General features: G+C 41.8%; 1 protein-coding gene across 1 annotated transcript; it reads right to left on the bottom strand.

Annotated features, from left to right (window-relative positions):
* Positions 1 to 119: 119 nt before the first annotated feature.
* slc11a2 (solute carrier family 11 member 2) lies at positions 120 to 17,940 on the bottom strand. The gene is made up of 17 exons (XM_080846314.1): positions 17,815 to 17,940; positions 13,167 to 13,259; positions 10,837 to 10,973; positions 9,712 to 9,831; positions 8,967 to 9,086; positions 8,325 to 8,431; positions 7,927 to 7,997; positions 7,698 to 7,765; positions 7,234 to 7,389; positions 6,711 to 6,869; positions 6,301 to 6,387; positions 5,935 to 6,054; positions 5,590 to 5,739; positions 5,158 to 5,231; positions 4,575 to 4,728; positions 4,280 to 4,333; positions 120 to 398 (listed from the first exon to the last, which is right to left on the bottom strand). Exons 2-17 carry the CDS (start codon positions 13,198 to 13,200, stop codon positions 327 to 329), a joined length of 1,683 nt encoding a protein of 560 aa, XP_080702440.1. The 5' UTR covers positions 13,201 to 13,259; positions 17,815 to 17,940; the 3' UTR covers positions 120 to 326.
* Between the last annotated feature and the right edge of the window lie 1,795 nt (positions 17,941 to 19,735).

Below are 19,735 nucleotides of genomic sequence, written 5' to 3'. Positions count from 1 at the left end.
TCAATTTGATAAACATTGATGTATCAGTCATAATGTTGTCTTGGAATGCCATGTGTAGGATGCACCAAACAGAACAAAAATTAACACCATGACTGACAGTCAAACTACAATTTCCTGCCTTCTGGAATGTTCCACATGTGGAAGAGAGAAACTCCTCTGTTCTAAAGTAAGTAAGGTCACTTGGTATACTTTGGGGCATGTATGTGGACAAGGCATTGTATACTGGCCTAGTGTAAGGATCAGCTGGTCCCACCATCCAGTCCACTTTCAAACACGCAGTCATAACCCTGCAGCCCGTAGACCTCCGCCACCACTCCTTGGTCCCTCTACCTTTCCATAGGCCCATCACTGTCCATGTCCGTCAGCAGGTAGAGGTCTGTGTGTCCCGATAACCCCATCTGTGTGGCAAAAGGGAACAGAGGATAGATATTAAGAGATGTACATAATAGTGCACAAAACTGGTGTGGCAGTCAGTAAAAAATGCTTGATTGGAACCATCAGAGAATTCTTTTATCCCCCAACTTTTATTTGGCCATGTAGATTATGGTTAGTAAGTACGTCTCTTGTGTAATGATCCAATTAGAAGTGTAACAGTAAAAATCTCTTAAAATTGCATCCGATTCACATAGTGCCACATTTTGTCATATCATACTTAAATTACGTGAGTCAAACTGCCCCGTGACAAATCAACACTTAGTAATGACAATTATGGGTACACATGAATAAGAGACTACTAATACGTTACTCGTCTTGTCTTCCCAGCTATGACTAAAATCGAACTGGCAAGGCTGAACTAGAGTGGTATGCATGAACTGGCAAGGCTGAACTAGAGTGGTATGCATGACATAGAACATTATGTTGTGCTGGTTAGTCACCACTTTTGTCTGTACATTTCCCAGTTATAAATTCTCTCTCTCTCTCTTTCTCATTTAAGATAGTAGATGGAAAGTCGTGAAATACAGAGGCTAAGGACATATCAAATCCGATGTCTGCATAAAAAGTTATAAACACAAAAATAAAACACAAAAATATGAACTGTATTCATTCTTTACACATAAATATCAGTGTTAGCTTCATGTACAGTTACACCAATAACTGAGATATACATTAGGGATTTAAGGTACAGTAAGTTGTTTTTGTTGTCCAAAAATACAAATACCTTCTGGACCAATAATAATGATGTGACTGATGGAATGTATGAGTGCTCCCCAATTTTACTGTACACTTTACAGTTTGTTTCAATTTTTTTTTTCAGTTTTTGATTACATGTTTCAACTCTTCTTTTTCAACAAATGTACAAAAAAGTAATAAACATACACAGAACATGCAGAAACGATTATAAACTATTATCCCTCAGGTATATATCATTATTGTAGGTCTAGAAGCATTACATTTTTTCCAACACAAAACCACGGACCTAATCATAGTTCTTTTTTTGTATTGTTCATGTCAGTCTGGGATGAAAGGGGCCATATCTGAATGTCTTACTGATACATGACAACAAATAAGTGAAGGTAATTTTTTAGTTTGTAGTCTCATGCAGGCATTGTAGTCGTACAAAGTCACAGCAAATAGCTTTTTTTAAAGCCTTCATAACAATGCTTATGCCATTTCGTTATGACCTTTGTAAAGGCAGTTTAATGAGTGACCACAAAGAAGTGAGACTTGGGGCATACAATACTGTGAAGGAGCTGGTTCTATCATAACTTGGGATATTACAGGTTGTAATCACTTTATGACAATCTGATTTAATCACTTTATGACAATCTGATTTAATCACTTTATGACACATTCTATGGACATCTTCAGTGTCTCAGTTGGAGGAGTGAGAGTCAAGATCAGAATGTACTTACTGAGTAAACATCCTGTGCTACAGGGATGGCCAGCTTGTAAACACAAGATGAAACACAACAGCACTGTAACAGTAGACTCATGGGAAGCAGAAATAAGTTCAAAGGCCATTCTTGAGGTGAAATCTTTCCACTGATTCTACTCAACTAGAAACGGATGATGTTTAGCAATGCATATGATTGTATGTATTATTACTGGTATCTACCCACCTCACGAGAAACTACAGCAAATGGGATGGGACAAAAAGACAGCTGAGTTCCTTGTTCACTTTTTCATTTATTTTTGAATACAGCAAGTTTTATTCAGCAGGGAAAAGACACTTCTACATATAGTCTTATGCCCGTGTACATATTTAAAGTTAAAACCAAGATGCTGCCTTATTGAACAGAGTGAGCTAGACTGGTGCTCATGGACACACTAATAATCTGTTCCAATACAATATGAACAGCAACACTGGACAGGTTACATTTAAAAAACAAAATGTATTCCAAATGGACTATCAGATACTCCACAGAAATCAGCAGTGCTTCAGAAATCCATGGATAGCAAAATGTTAGAAATTCATATGAACGTTGTAGAATGAAATAAAAAGAAAACAAATTGTCACCATGAGGCAGACATGACATTAATAGGCGAGCCCTGTGAAACGGAACTTTTGGGTTCAAGAAACTCAGGTTAGATGATGTCTTAGAAGACTAAAAGCAAATGCAGGCTGGAAGACCAATGCCCTTACGTACACTTGATGATGTTATGATGAACTTCAAATGCATTACACAAAGTAAATGAACTTCACTTCTTTCACAGAGCTCTTTGTTGTTAGTTAAATTCCCAAGCCAGTGCTCCAGTTAAGGACACATTTCACATTGGTCTGAAACAACATTAAAACGGTTCTGAAGACGATTGTGCTGGTTTCTATAGCTGAATGAAAATCATTAAAATCTACCTAACAAACATTATGTACTCAATAGTTTAGACATAATCAAAAACTCAATAGCAACAATGGACGAATCTCGCCATGGCACCGTGCATTCTGTGAGTGAGGGTGCACAGCATTAAATAAAGCAGCTCTAGTGCGCATGTTAATGCACATGTGAAGACATGTATTGTCATGTCATTAACTCACGAACGGAACGGATTCAAAAACTTTTCATGGCTCCTTTCAACTTGGTTTCAACACTTCAGAAATGAAGTTCAGGTAGATTTATACTTTATGATAGAAAATAAATGAGAACTTAATATCTGTGTGTGTGTTTGCGTGTGTGCGTGCGTGTGTGTGTGTGTGTGTGATCCCGAAGCTTGCTTGTCTTTGCAGACCACATTTTAGACTAATACTAGGATTTTTCTCCAGGAATATATGATAACTACAAGGTAACGGAATAGGGATGAACTTCAAATTGTGAAGTTCAATAGTGATGAACAGTCAAATCGTCCTGAACAAAACAGGACAGTTAACAACTGAACCCCAATTCTGAAAACAAAGATGTAATCATGTGCAGTTCAGATTCCCAATGACTTCAAAGGCACCAAAAATATACAGGAAAGCTTAAACGTAGCTGGTTTACATACACAAAACCCTGGATGGAGTTCATATGTGCGGACATTATGTAGTTGAGTCCTTGGTGCTTTTGTGTATGCCCAAGGTTCAATGACAGGTCTTTCAATGAGCAACAACATCACACTTCATTCTGAGTTATGTGAGAACAGTTTGAATACTATGAAACACTTATACATACAAACATTCGTAATAATGACTTAACATGGCTTCCACTGGGGTTTGAAATAGATTAAATAATAGTAGTACCATAATGTAACTGTAATAAGAATGCAACAATGACTTTGGTCCTCCACTATGTGAAAGACCTTGTTCAAACAGCAGAACTTGTGTTACAGTTCGGCCATGCATTAATGTCTTTGATACAAAAGGGGTATAACTGTGTGAAATATTAAGGTCAAGAATGATTGCTTTCTAACAGGGCATTTCTTGGTCAAGGATGTACTTTTCCCAGTTATACCAACTGGAAATGTGTTCAGCAGTTTGTAGCAGATCCTTTTTTCAATGCTACCTATTGCTATTTATTGCTCTTTGACGATTTAGGTATTAACAAAATAGGATAAAAATGGTTCCGTCATTTTGAGAAGTGACAGGGACAATAGCTGCCACTTTATTCTATTATGGGTGCAGTTCCTCAATCAGTCTCTGGGGGGCATGATGAGCTCTTCCCAGAGCCATTTCAGTGCAATTTGTACAACCCCAAAGAGCCGCAGCCACCAGTGGGGTTGAGTAACCCTTCACAGCCAAACTAAGACAGGAGCTTTTCCTGGGTTTCTAAGAGCACACCTCAGGTTACTTTGAGTGAAACACATGCGCTTAGTTCTAAGAGTCAAACTCAGGCTGTTCCTCTATGAGGACCGCTGGTGGGTTCCTTACCCTGCTGCCGAAATCCAGACATGGAACACCCAGAGCAATCAGACACAGCCACGACTGAGAGAGAGATGGAGAAAGAGAGAGAGAGATGGAGAAAGAGAGAGAGAGAGAGAGACAGAGAGAACAGATAAGTTACAAATGATTGATGCCCATGAGGCTTCAAGACTAAATGCTCTGAAAACTATGGGCAGTGAAATCAGTGTCCAAAATATTGTGATGATATTGAATTTTCTGTTGGCCAGGACAGTAAAAACATGTCTGTGTAGCAGTTTGGTTGTTGAGAAAGTGGGGTACCCACCAGGTAGCCTACGAAGCCCAGGTATGCGATGGAGAAGATGGCTGAGAGGACGTAGAGGGGGACACTGTTGAGTGCCGAGACATACACAATCACAAAGTAACTGTTGATGGCACACACCACCAGGATGACCACGCCACCGCCAATCTTCCAAAATCTTAAAAAAAAAACACAAATGAACAAATTGTCTGATAGAGCAATGAATGAATAATGAAAGATCTCTTTCTCAAATGTACACAGAGCGATCAATCTGTAATAACACAACACATACACTTATAATATTCACCATGTTCTCTTTTAGGAAATATGTGCAGTCATCATTATGTACACATCCCGTGTAAAAGTATAAGCACAAGTCTAGGTCGGCAGTAGGTAGTAGGTGCAGCTGGTGACACTGCTACAATTGAACACTGTGCTGTTCTGTGCTATATAATACTGCATATAATACCATCATACTGCACTTCACTTCAATTATATGTGGCGGCTATATGGCAGAGGTAGGTGTAAACCTAAAATTCTATGTGGTAGGTCAGTGATGTCGGTATGTTATGTGCTGTTCAGTACTGATAAGACGTGTCCTACTTACAGTCCGTTGGCAAAGTCATTCATGATGGACTGAAGGCTGGTGAAGGTCAGGATGGGGATCAATGCAAACGGCAGCTGGTCAAGAGAAGAAAGAGAGAGAGAGAGCAAAGTGAAAGGAGATGATGAATGGAGGTGAATAAAACCAGGAGTAAGATGCTGGAGTAAGATGCTGATCTGGCAGATTTGGAACAGATGCACATGAAAGAGAAGTGTTCAAAAGGGCAGCTGGACTGCTTCTCTGGTTGTAATTGTACCATCCTTGCTGGCAGTTATGGTGGAGGTGGTGGAGTCTGCTCCTTGTAATCCAAATTGAATTTCACCGCCATGCTAATATCATTAATAATCACACTTAAGTGTCCGGTTCAGTTAGCAGACCCGTGTGACTGAGTGCAGTGCTTTCCTCTGAACTTTGAACTCTTGACCTCAAACTGACCTGCATGCTCTGCAGCACGTTGAGGAAGTCGTTCATGCCCGTCAAGCGGTGCACGTCCTGAAAGATAGCAACCAGCAGTGTGGGGACGATGGCGATGGATCGCGTCAGCAAAACCCGGGCAAAACGAGACCAGCTCAGGTTAAGGAAACCCTGAGAAATTGGAAAATGACAGTTAGGGACAGTAAAAAAAAAATCCAAATTCAAGGATACAAGTACAAAGTGACCAGCTACCTATGCTCAGGTATTTGAATACCCAAGAAATAAGACAATTACAGTGAAGGAAAAGTCTATAAACACAACAGGAGAGACTTTGTTTGTTTGTTGGGAGGGGAAATCCACACTAACCTCCATGACAAACTGGCCTGAGTAGGTCCCCGTCATAGTGGAGCTCTGCCCAGCAGCGAGGATCCCTATGGCCCAGATGTACAGTGCAGCTGGGCCAAAGAAACAACCCAGGACCACCCCCTACGAAAACAGCCATATTTGCTTACTCTATATTCTAATATACAATTCACTTCTGAGATTATGGCAATCACTACAAATACATTATTTATTAAAAATGATCAACAACTGAAACATAAAAAAGACTTGAGTACATGAGAACATCATTAAGCTTGACTTGTTAAACCTTTCTACAACTAAAACAGCAGTGACAGGGTAACTGTATCACAATATAAAGCAACACAGAACCATGAAGAAATGGAGACGTACCCCTTTGTAGATGTCCACCACAAGAGTGTCGTTGTTGGAAGGGAAGAGGTCCGTGTGAGGGCTCCCCGTCTCATTGCACTTCATGCTCTGCAGACGAGAGGTAACAAACACACCGACCAAAGCCACATCAAATCTCTAAAGATGCTTATTATGACTCTAACCACACACAGGGTCAGGGTCTAAATTAGCCTGGGTAGCGTCAGAGGAGAGGCATGTGTGAGACATGCTGTCACAATGAGGTCAGGGGTTTCGTACTTGCAATGGCTTGTTGACTTCTCCAGAGGGAGATTTTTTACATAAGAAATGGAAACATACATTTTTAAATTGCTCAGAAACACTGAAGCCAAGACTTCTTTCTACTATTCAAGACCACTTGAAAAAAAAAAGCAACGACTGCTCGGTGTACACACCACTTCATTGTTTGTCTTTCCGTAAAACGCCTGGGCGAAAACGGCCACAACAAAAACGTTGATGAGAAAAGACAAGAAGAGAGCGACGGTGGACTCGATGAAGAAGTACTTGTTGGCTTCCTTCACCTCCTTCTTGTTGTTGCGATCTACGTCCCTCGACTGAAGAACAAAAGAGAAAAGAGAATTAACTGATAACATTAACCTCAAAACATTATTAAAGCATGATTAATGCATTACCAATTTTAATCTAGACTCACTATCCTCTACTCATTATCCATCCAAGTACCCTTTTTTTTTTATAAATATAGGCTGGGACGTGGTGTGTGTGTGTGTGTTTATGTGTGGTGGGGGTTAACTAAACTAATTTACCAATTGACCAATCTTTGTCCATCAACGTCAACAAACCTCTGCATTTACAAGTCTTACGTCATAGAAAAACTGAGGCAACAGCCACTCCTGATCATTTGGGCATCCCTGCATCCAGTCATTTTCAAGAACGTGAACAACGTGTTGTGATTCTTACCTTGACAAGAGCAGAGTGCAGGTAGATGTTATGAGGCATTATAACGGCGCCAACGATGCCCACGGCCTGCTCCAGCTGAGGTGGGCCACAGCCAGCACAGTACGGGAGGAACATGCCCTTCAGAAGCTCGCCCTGGTTGGGCGCGACCATCACGTACTATTCACAAAACAACGGAACTAAGTTACTGGCACACATACACACATTTCCAGCCACATTTTCACACACTGAAGGAAATGGAGGGAAGAGGAGGAAGTTGTGATTAATTGGATGAAAACAACTGGCCAAAGTACAATCCAGTTTGATATCTCACATCACACACAGTCAAACAAGATGATAAGAGACACGCTGTTAACACATAGTCCATATTTAGATACACGTGTTGTATCTCAATGCAAAGGTTAAAAGGCACAGAGTCAGTAGCCGAGACCAAAAAAACGTAAGGGAAGAAAACATGACGTGGTTACCTCATATCCAAAGCTGATGGCCATGACTGTGATGAGGGTGCCAAAAAAGGCTTCTAGTTTCCTCAAGCCTGATGACACAGCACAAAGCACAATATACATCAACATCAGTATAAATTATCAAAAATATCTCTAGGAGACAATTACTGCTACAACAATCAACTTATCCACAAAAAACAAACACTATAAACATCAACAGCACCAATAATACAGTTACTCCCCCAAAACCTACCATATTTATCGAGAAACAGGAACACAAATGTGTCGATGATGGTGATGAGAACACCGGCCCACAAAGGTATCCTGAAACACATAAGGCAATTGAAATTAATTTAGGACAATGGGATATGCTCGTCGTTCACAGTGTGTGTGTGTACGAGTGTGTGTGTGTGTGTGTGTGTGTGTGTGTGTGTGTGTGTGTGTGTGTGTGTGTGTGTGTGTGTGTGTGTGCGTGCGTGCGTGCGTGCGTGCGTGCGTGCGTGCAAGTAAATGTGCACCGTCTGCATGCATAGGAAACGCTCATTGTACATCTACCCCATCCTCTTTGTGACTGTAACTGTAAATATCATTGTACAAATGCCACTACCCAGAGAAACACAACCCCCTTAATCCAGGAAGTATGTGACTTGCCTGCCAACAGAGAGCAGGTTGAAGGCAATGGCACAGCCGATGACCTCTTGCATGTCTGAGCCGATGATGGCCAGCTCCACCATCAACCACAGGATGATGCGGGGGACCTGGGGAGCAGAGAGGGGAAGAGACTAAGGCTGGGTCTCAATCATACGACTATTTATGGTTATTCCACAGCAGAAGTCATCCAGCTCCCCCTACCGATATAGATGAAATCACTAGACTGGCACTGGCAATAGATACAGAAGCAAACTCCCCCATTATGAAAACCTGTCTTTTAGATCTTTAGATGGAAGACAGTGCAAGCTAGAATCTTAACTATCACTTAGATCTTCTTAGGCGAGTTGGAGAGCTGGACTGTCATCACAGAGGGCTTAAGACATTTTCAGATCCAGGTTACAGGGTTTAGGCCCCTATAGAGGCATGGGGGAGATTATTGTGGCTAGACTGGTAGACCTCTGTGCAAACAGTACCAAAGTCACAAGTTTAAATTGTATATGATTGAGGGTAACCCTGAATGAAATGGATATTTACATTTCTGGTTAAATGTATATACATACATTTCTGGTCTACCAGCTGGTCTTGGATAGGCACTAGGTTTTGGCAACACCTCAGAAAAAAAGAACACAGAGGTGAACCTACTGTGGGGTACTGCCGGTTGCAGACTTCTGCCAGGTGCATTCCTGTGACAACACCAAGGCGAGCTGCCAAGCGCTGCAGCAGCAGACCAATAATGGTGGCTCCCAGAAGAACCCATAGGAGCTGAAGAGGGACAAGAACAACAAAACCAGATAAACAAATACAAAAAAAAACATTTCTATACTAAACATTTTGAAAAATTGTACAGGCTAATTTCATTTTGAATTTTGCTGAATACATAGAGATCAATATGGGGTAAAACGTATCATTATTCATACAACATGCAACTCAATGCTATTGTCTGGCAAGGAGAGGTCCAAACTGTAAGTCCTGTTATACCTGTTCTTAGTTCACCAGCCTGACGAGTAATTCTGGAAACTTTTGTCATGTAACTATTGAGCTTCAGTTTCGGTAAGGATCTTTGTTTTACAAGAATTCAAATCTGGATTTCTCCGTCACCGAATTAGAATAAACAAGGCTTTCTCAAAGAGACAGAAACCATGCCTGCCACGCACAAAAGCTTTAAGGTGACACCCAAAATATCTAGAGGAGGTCTTGCCTTTACACATATACTGTCCCCTGTGCACAATTTCAAGCAGGGCATAACTGGAATGACAGCGATATAAAGCATATCGCTTATTAAGTCCTATTTCTGTTCCAAATGCAAGTGGAAGTATACTGAGTCTGGACATTCTTTGTCAACAAATACTTCCTGGAGTTTTTCCATTGTGACTGACGGGCGGCTCACCTTAAAACCAGCTTTAGCTCCAGACTGCAGGTCTGACTCAATGTTCCCTGGGTCCAGGTAGGCTATGCTCATCAGGAAACCGGGCCCGGTAAAGGCCCAGAGCTTCCGGAAACTGAAAAACTTTAAAAACGATTTGGAAATGAAGCCTTCAAATGCATCTCCACCATATAATAAGAAAGAGCAACATGGCCATTCAAATCCTTAGAAATGCAAGGTGTCAAACACTGAAGAAGGGGGTAAATGAACTCATGGTATGTGTCAATGATGTGTTTTGTATGATATTCGACCATTCCACAACTACTTAATAAATTAAAGGCATATGATGCACTTGTGAGACGACTGAGTGTCGAGACCCCTGCAGGGTAGGAAGCCGTCACTGCAGAATGTTGATGTCCATTCTATTTCTATGATTCACGTGTGTTTTTGCAATGGATACATTAACAGCCAAGGATTCGACTCTTCACACATCATTAAATCATGTTTATGGGCCAAGGCCTCAACTTTCACATCCTGTTTCATTACGGCAAGTATTATAAAGTAATTTAGAAGAAACCACTGCACAAATGCACACTGTAGTTAAACTAACCACAACAAGTATTTAAGTTCAACCCAAAGCCAAAAAAGAAAGACTAATGAAGTGAAAGTGAAGTGAAAAAGTGACTCTATGGCAGAGGTGGTGTAGACACACACACTCTGAAATCCACCTCTGCATTTAACCCATCCAGGGAAGTGACACACACACAGTAAAGTGCAGTTACACACTAATCCAGTGCAGTGAGCTGACTTTGGCGGCGCCCGGGGAGCAGTGATCGGGGTTAGATGCCTTGCTCAAGGGCACTTCAGCCGTGGATGTGGGCATGGGAGAGCATTGGTCTACCACTTCCTCCACCCACATTTTTCCTACTGGTTGGGGATCGAACCGGCCACCTACGGTTTTCGGCCTGAAACCCTAACCAGTAGGCCACAGCTGCCCCCAATGATGAGCATGGTCCTTTTAAAGTTAAGGACTTTTCAGTGCATTCAAAATAGAAATAAAATACGTACAGTAGAAACTTCTAGGCTGGAGAGTCAATCAGGTTTGTGCGAAATAAGCAACACCCCAGATCTACCACTCTGTGTTCATACCTGATCGGCATCATCAGGAATGGGCACCCTCTCCTCAAAGTAGGTGGAGAAGGGCTCGTCCTGGACCACAGGGGAGGCCGGGGGGGAGATGGCGCTGTACTGTGTCTGGATGACCCCATTCTCCTGAGAGGGGTCTTCTACAAACCAGAAGGAGAGAAAGAGAGAGAGATGGAGATAGAGAGAGAGAGACAGAGAGACAAACAAGGAAGGTAAGGACCAGGTTAAAAAAAAGACAATAGGAAGAACAAATGGGAAGGACAAATTACTAAATACAAAGCCAAATGGAGACAGAGGTTTACAAAGCTTTGAACATCATAAAACATCTGTAAGGACAGAAGGAGAGACAGGATTTCCATGGTGAAGGGTGGAGGAATACACACACATGTTTCAAACAGATATACTACTGGAAAGCCAACTGGAGTACAACCTGGTGTTGATCAGGTTTATGGTTACTTATTCTCTCTTAAACATATCATACACACTGAATTTAATGGGTACCTTAAGTTATATTACCCTGACCATTGCTCAATATAAACCAGTCCACGATGGAGTCAAAAGTCCCACAATGAGGACAGACGTCACACATTGGGCAACCTAGTCACTTAATCACGCAATAACGCAATAGCGCTCTCCTTGAGTCATCATGGGGTTTTTTAGAGACCGGCTTTAGGTCGAGTTTGAAGTAGTACTTTATGTGTTGAACAAGACAGTTTATGTACGTACAATATAAATCACTAAATTGCCGGAAGCTGCCCATTATGCTGGGGGACCTGCTATTCAGTAACAAGCCATAGAATGAGCACCTGCGTGAGCACCTGAATGAACTCAGTGACCGTTCTACAGCTGTCACCATGGTGCAATCGAGACATTCCTCAGGCTAGTCTTTTTGCAGACGCTGCATAGCTACACTTCCTCCGGCGAAACATGGCATGGTGAACAAATGTGCCAGCCGCACTCCCTTCTGATGAAATAGGGATCTCAGTTCCTTAGGAAGACACTCAAACTCACTTCATTCAGTTTCACATACTAGGCCCAAATGGTAACACATTCTTCATGCAAACAGTTGGAAGAAGCAAGCAGCTCCTTAGTAACAATCACACACTCCAACAGAAGGGATGAAATCCTTCCCCAGACTGCTGCTTCTAGGTTGAGCAGTTTCTATTGTGAATAATGTCACAGTCTATCAGGTACTGATGCTTCCAGCTTGAGCCTATTTAAAAAAATTGCACATTATTTGATTTACATCTGAGCAACATTCCATTGCCCAGAACTCTTATCCATACATTTAACTCATCTGAGCCACAGTCTGCCCACCTAACCACGAACCCACAGACATTATACTGGACCAAAGTTGTGTTTGAATACTCACTGAGTGTGGCGTGTTCCCCCAATGTATCCTTCTGTCCCGTCATCTCTGTTCTGTTCTGTTCTCCAAAGCCTTAGGTTTATGGCTAGCCTTGGAGTGGCCTTTATACTCTAAGTGTGCGAGTGTGTGTGTGTGTGTGTCAATAGACTTCCTATTTTCAGTTCTTACTCAGACAAGAGGGTGAGAGGGTCAGTGTGCGAACACGTGCACATGTGTATGCATACTATGACAAAATAAAACAAAAATGTTCACAATCACCTGACTCCTTTAGTCAGTCACATTTGCACACACTTACATATTGTCCCCAAAATAAACACAACGCCCAGCTCCATTCACATTTTTGATTTTGAGAACGAAAGATAAGTTTGACACTTATTCGAATCAAAACCATTATGACAGGATCACCCATCCACATACGGAGAGTGGAGAGCCTGACTACAGAGAAAACAAGCACAAGAGGATCATCCTGATGTTCACAGCCAATGTAATGAGTGCTATGGAAAAAAGCCCAAGGTGTCATAGAACACACACACACACACACACAGGGCGTGAGAGAGTTAAATCAATCACAGGTGTGTGTGTGTGTGTGTGTGTGTGTGTGTGTGTGTGTGTGTGTGTGTGTGTGTGTGTGTGTGTGTGTGTGTGTGTGTGTGTGTGTGTGTGTGTGTGTGTGAGTATGAGAAAGTAAGAAGGTCTACATGAAAGACAGTATGCACGTGAGCATGTAGTTGTATGTCATTGTAGAGATTCTTTTTTTTTTAGTGTGCATGGGTTCGATGTGTATGTGAGTATGCTTGCACTCTATGCATGTCTGTCTTCTGTTGTGCGTTTGTGAGAGAGAAAGAGCGAGAGCTTGTGTGTGGGCTCATTTGCAAATCTCTCTGTGTAGTGTGGGTGTGAGTGTGTACAGTGTGTGTGTGTGTGTGTGTGTGTGTGTCAGCACGGTGTGTTCCTTAACGGTTACCTTCCTCGAGGTCGGGCTCTCTGTCCGTCTTCATGAGTGAAGCCTGGGCGGGGGGAGAGGCAGCGGGGGGCTCTGGAGGAGCTGAAGGCTGGCCTATCAAAACAAAGGACACAGGAGCCCATTACAATCCCTCCACTGTACACTCCACTCCCTGGAAGAGATTTCCCACAGCTTTACAGCACGGGCCTCCTCTCCATTCCCTTTCCATGTGACCTTTCATAGCTGGGAGAAAAGAATGCAGGAAGCTAACCACAGCCAAAGAGAGGGTATAGAATTAAGGGGGGAAAAAGGGTGAAGAAAAACCAAGACAAAGTCGAAATCTCTGCCAAACACACGATTAAGGCCTACCATAGCTATTCCTATGACCAGTTGTCATAACCAGTTCCTCAGGTTTTTTCATTCATCCAGGAAGAAGGCTATTTAAAGGGTGAAAAATGTCTTAGGAATAACTGAGTGGGTGCAAAGAAAACAAACACAAAAAAAGGCAGAGAGAAAAAGAGGGAATGAGATGGAATGAGAAGGAGAGAACTAGACAAAGCAAAGGAGAGCGAGTCAGAGAGGAAAAGGCAGCAAGTGCACCGTCAGAAAAAGTCTAGCCCACCTGCACTTGCCCCTCCCCACACCAGCCCACCAGTGTTCTGGTTTGACCATTCAAAACTCCTCCCACTCGGGCACAACGGGAGGAAACAAAATGGAGGCTTGGTGCCAGAAACCTTGACCCAATTCCTGCTAGGCCCCAACCACCCCAGAGGTGTCAGATCACAGAACTAACCTTCACACCCAGCTGATTTATTCCCAAAGGAAAAACCAACAAAAAAACTTTATCTTAAACATATCAATATCTATTTTATCTACGTCACATCGGACATCAGAAGATCAGGCCAGCTGGAAATGTACTAATATCTGGTCCCTAGACTTCACAGATGTTGAGGGTCCTCTGACACCACAGGTACTTCCTGAAACCACTATGAAGCCTTAGCCGGCTCTAGTTTGGCGTATGAAACTGGCCGGGCAGGTTGTCTTAAATTCCAGTGATAAATGAAAAACCCTAAAGAATTGTATCTAACCAACGTTGAATACCAAAGTTACCGGAGACAAATCTTTTCTTGCTGTTGCAATTAACGCTTAAGAAACATCACCACACCAGACCGCTTCTATTGGAGAGCGGGGTAAAGTAAAAAGTAAATCCTCCTTAAAACTTAACTTTCAATAGAAAGTAGGGCTGAGTTCTCCTGCTTAGACACATTGAGATGGTTAAACTGAATGTTATGCATCTGATATCCAACATTTAACATGCTGGACCTAAATTCATTCAATGGGTGCGTTTATGGGATAGGCTACATTGATCTTGACAAAAATAGCTCGTCGTGGAATTTATGTTTTTTTTGCAGACTCAAAAATCACATAGCCTACCCCTATAACCCATAGGCCTATAACTGTCAGCTTAAAGCAGGCAAAGCAAAGGCTTGGGCATTTTCAAACATGTATGAAAAGTTCCAATTATAGGTCAGTGAAGGGACCTGTTTAAAGCAACAGAAAAAGCATTTTGGTTTATTCCTTGGAAAAGCGCAACTGGCGAACACTGACCAGGAACAGTTAACCAGTAGCGGTGATATTGCCATCTTCTTTCATTGCAATCTCATCAGTTTTTCTTGTCTTTAGCCAAACCTTTAACTAACTAACTTCACCCTGGCTCTGCCCACTTAATGCCTATGAGCAAACCCTTACCTCTTTCTCTTTTTTTCACTCTCAAACTAGGGCCCTTAGATGAATAACTTCAGTGACAACGGCTTCCTGCCCAACCCTCCATCAGTCTACTGAGATGAGATCATTTTCATACTAACTGACCTTTGATTTCAATTGATCCTGTAAGACTCATGAACTTAACTGTCCAAAAAAAATCCTGTCACCTCCCACAAAATGATTGTAGTTAGTAACAATCTTTAAACAGCCTAACGTCTCATATTAGATAGATAGAGATACACAACTCATGTCTCAGCAAATTACCATGTCTCAGCAAGATTTTGCCACTGATCACCACCCTTCACCCCAGACCACACACAGACACATGCACTGCACACCAACCCTCCATGGATGGTGCCAAATGCCAGGCTGACCACATGGTACAAGAGAGTGCTTACAGTTACCAGCCTGAAAAGGATTTTAATTCATTTTTATTTTTTATTTATGTAGCCTATATTTAGCAAGGCTACAAACCCACAACAACTAGGGGTACGTTTCCCGAAAGCACCGTTGAGCACCTACCAACGTTAAAGAGAGACGCTATCATTTTGAACACTCTCTCCACGGTTACCACGGTGGTCGCTCAACAAAGCTGTCGGAGCTAGTATAGATGCACTTAAAATACAGCGCTATTAGCCTGGCTGTTGACCAAGTGGAACACAAATAGCCTCATGATGAGCAGTTGTGAAATAGTGACAAAGCAAAAAAAAACACCAAATGTGCTGTGTAACGTTCTTTTTGTGAAAAAAATGCTGTCTAATGGCGCCAACCTCATGTGCTTGGTTAGCTTACTAATACAAAAAAAAACAGTTCCTTGTCCCTTTCCTGCTTTCATTTCCCAAAAGTCACCAAACAGTTGTAGTGACAATCATCCAAACAAATAAACAGAAATTACAGCATTTACTAATGTCAGGGTTGAAAATCTTCACTTTTATGAGTGCTTATTCCCAATAATGACATAATTATAGGTGTCTGGAAACTGAGGATTATTGTGAGAGTCTAGTCACACGGGCAGACTTCTTGCCTACCTCAGAGGTGGCAGAGACAGGATAAAATGTATGGGAAGCACAGGGTAGCTTAAGAATTAGTCACATGACTGTGAAACTGCAGACAGACACCCTGGGAGAAAAACGAGAGAAAGAATGAGGAAGTAACAGAAACACAGAAAGAGGGGGTACAGGATAACAGAGACACACACTGAGAGAAACGAGAAACAGAGTGTAACAGACCAAAGAGAATACAATGAGTAAGAGAAAGAGAGCCAAGGTGATGGAGTAACAGATGGGAAGTGAGTATTATTACTCAGCAGCACTCTTAAGGCGGGAAACTGGGGGTGGAGGTGGGGGCACAAAATCAGTCTGATCACCCTGAAGCCAGTGTTTCTCTCTAATCTGTGAATTCCAGCACACTTTTATCTTCATATCGCACATAACGGAACACACACCCAACATCATCTCAACGAATTCCAGTGCACAAGGAACACAGGGTCAATATTCACTGCATCACATCCAGAGGACATATTCATTAATTCATGTATGTGCTCATATCTTTATGAACTATTAAAATACTCATACAAAGATACATCTTCATAAAATCTGCATATTCGAGGCTAGGGCTATGTCACAGTAAAGTTACTTTATCTCTCTTTTCATTCAAAAACAGAAGACGTGTGCGTCACATGTGGTACGCAGCTGCATAACAACACAACCACACCAATGAGCCAAGTGACCAGTCTAACCCAAACAGCTGCACAAATCAAAAACTTTAAACAAAAGTAATCAAAAGTTACTTCTGTTTCCTGCAGCTAATCTTGGACATTTCAACACTAACTTTAGTATGTTTTTCAACCAATGTTGACACACTGAAAGAGAGGGGCACTGATGTCAGCTGATGCCAGGTAGGCTGGCAATGCAAATATTAGGCTACTATTAAGAAGTATGCCAAAATGTCACAGGGCGGAATGACCGATCAGCAAATGCACCCATGCCTTTCAATCTGTCACACTTCTCATCACAACTGAAGGCTTGGCACAGTGTGGATGCATGCCTGAGAAGGTGGCAAGTAGGAGAGGCAAAGTTTGAAAGGAAGGGGGAAACTATGCTGGCTTCCCATCAGGGACATTAGCTACAAAGGCAATTATATACGATGACTAATTTCAGTCAATAAACTATGACAAGTCCTCAAGGTGCCTCTGTTTGATCTTGAAACAAGTTATACAGCCTTAACAACACAATTTGAAAGTGGGTGTAAGCACGCACATAACAAGAAAAACAACTGTAGGAAACACGTGGGAAAATATATTACACAGATGGTCAATGCGAAGGATGAATTTGAACGGATTCCTCTGTTAAAATAATATGAGTATACGAATACCAATTCTGTAAAAGAAAAAGCCCTGACTACCTTCTTTGCCCTGGCTCTAGTTATTCGGTCTAACCTCTAACACTCTAACCTTGCCCGCAAATTATTCATCAGTTTTCGTTAAGATAGCCTTTACTAGTTCTCATATAACTTTGCCTGACAGGGTAACTGCTAACTGATTTTCAAAGACTGAACTACTCAATCTTTGGAGCAAAGTAGACCTACTGCCTAGCCTAGCAGGCCTGTAATCTCGCAGTTAAACTATCAAGCTAGCCAGCCAGCAACCTTGCTTCATAGGAGAGTTGTGTCCCGTGATCAAACGTCAACATTAGCTCATGTGGCGGGCCGTCGGTTAGGCAGCAACGGTTCATTAGCATATGGATAATCTTTTCGTAACCCAAAGGAACTCTAACTAACTTTGGAATAGCTAGCTAATAGCTTTGACCGTGGAACGACAGGTTAGCTAGTTAGCGATACATATCGCAGGGCTCAAAATGAAAAAGAAAGCAAGATCACAGTAAACATAGTGAAACAACACACTTACCTGAGTGTCACTTATGCGCATAAATAGATGTTAGTTTGGGGAAACTGATGTAGTGAGGCATACTCGAGAAAAATGACCATGCAGGCTAGGACATGACTACAACAAGTAGAGTGCCGAAGACATGACACATTTTCATCTAAAACCACGCCTCCACCTGATGTCAAAGTAAGGACCCGGAAGTTTTCAGTTGATCTCTAGACCCCTCTAATTTAGTCTATCAAATTATTTTGCAATGTTGTATTGCTATCTATTAAAATCACAGGTGACATTCACCGAAACATATCTAAAAACGGAATGCTCAAAACATCGCTCTTTCAAAACTACATTTTCCAAAATCTCTCCTTAGATTTTTTTCAGTGTTAACGGTGCATGAGTTTTCAACAAAGGATTCGTAGACGTCTAGTGGTTTATAAATGTATTGCAAGGGGATCCATCACACTTCTGAAAGTTGATTGAGCATTACCATATTGACATGAAGATACAAATGATTGTGTTTAGAGACATGGTAAACATTGAAAATATACATATTTAAATAGGCATCTAGAGTGTTTCAAGTCATTCTGCAACCAGTATAATGACACATTTCATGCTTGAGAAAGGCAGAATGAAAGTAACAATAGCTTGCTATTTTTGACAGATAACATTTCTATTTTATTAAAAATTACTCAGAGATCTCACATAAACATTATATTCTCATAACAAGTGTTATTATACACAGCAAGGAAACATGAACAACAACAGGTGTATTACAAAACATTGCAAATGTATGCTTTCAATGTATTCTTGTATTCTATTCATATACTACTGGTAAAAGCAAGACCCTATTTATGTCTACCACTATTCAGTATGTTATGTATTGTAACTTGTCTTACTTAGCCAAACACCTTATCTACTAAAATAAAACATTTCACATCAAATGTCTAATTTTGGACGTTGCTACTGTGCATACCTTTTCAGGTGTGAAGACTTCAGTTATGTTAGTCAGCTAGCCCTGCTGTTGTTAATGCTGTTTACAACCATTTGCTATAAGAGACCAGAAACTCCTAAAATTACTTCCACACTATTTACTAAGTTCTGTTGTCTGGCTCAGTCATCATTCTGTCTTCAGTACAACTATCACATATCTCCTTCTCTGTGTCATCAGTGGACAGGCTCCTTTGTGATCCAGGAAACTCCTCTGGTTGTCCCCTCTCCCCAACTGAATGACAAAAAGACTCTTTCGTGTCATTGTGGTCACCCAATTCTTCATCATCAGTGGGATGAATTTGTGTGCAATCCATGCTATCCTCATCTCTATTGGGCAAAATGGTTGCCTGTAGCTCTATTTCACTTTTTCCCTCCAAGTCTCTGTCGATGTCCCTTTGCGATGCTATACTTATACCTTCAGCCTGGTCGTTCTTACTCTCAGTCTGGTCTGAATAGGTTATAAAATCCTCCCCTCTCTGTTCCTCAGCCCCTGTCTCTGAGAGTCCGTCCTCCTCCTCTCCAAGGATGACAGTGTCTCTTGAAGCATGGCTATCTGAGCTGCTGCAAGATAATGTATCCTCCTCTGCATGCCCCTTTCTGTCCTCCATACTCTGTGCCATCAAAGTAAAGGATCTCATATCATCCTCTCTAACTGTGCCACTCTCAAAGAAAGTGCTGTGACTGGTGGGGCATTCATCCTCCACAGTGGTCCAATATTGTGAGGTCACGTCCTGTGAAGTCCAAGCTTCATGTTCTAACAATGTGTCTTCATCGAGACCTAAAGCTGTGGCATCCGAACCCACACTCTCTGGATTTTCCCATGCTTCTATCATCTCCTCCTCCTCATTCTCCGAATCTGGTGCAGTGTGCTTTCGGATGCGATGCACGGCATCCCAGAGAGACTTTGGGTACTGAGGCTCCTCTCTAGGAGTAAGTGGTGCTGAAGGCACAGGAA

This window comes from Sprattus sprattus, assembly GCF_963457725.1.
Source record: "Sprattus sprattus genome assembly, chromosome: 10".
In the NCBI taxonomy this organism is placed as follows: Eukaryota; Metazoa; Chordata; class Actinopteri; order Clupeiformes; family Clupeidae; genus Sprattus; species Sprattus sprattus.
The sequence above is the reverse complement of the archived record's forward strand: the minus strand, read 5'-3'. Positions and strand labels throughout refer to the sequence as shown.

Coding starts and splice junctions, on each gene's coding strand:
- slc11a2 (XM_080846314.1), bottom strand. CDS start 13,200: ATGAAGACGGACAGAGAGCCCGACCTCGAGGAAG. Junction 6,870..7,233: donor TGCACTCTGCTCTTGTCAAG/GTAAGAATCACA, acceptor TTTGTTCTTCAG/TCGAGGGACGTAGATCGCAA. Junction 5,740..5,934: donor CAGGCCAGTTTGTCATGGAG/GTTAGTGTGGAT, acceptor CCAATTTCTCAG/GGTTTCCTTAACCTGAGCTG.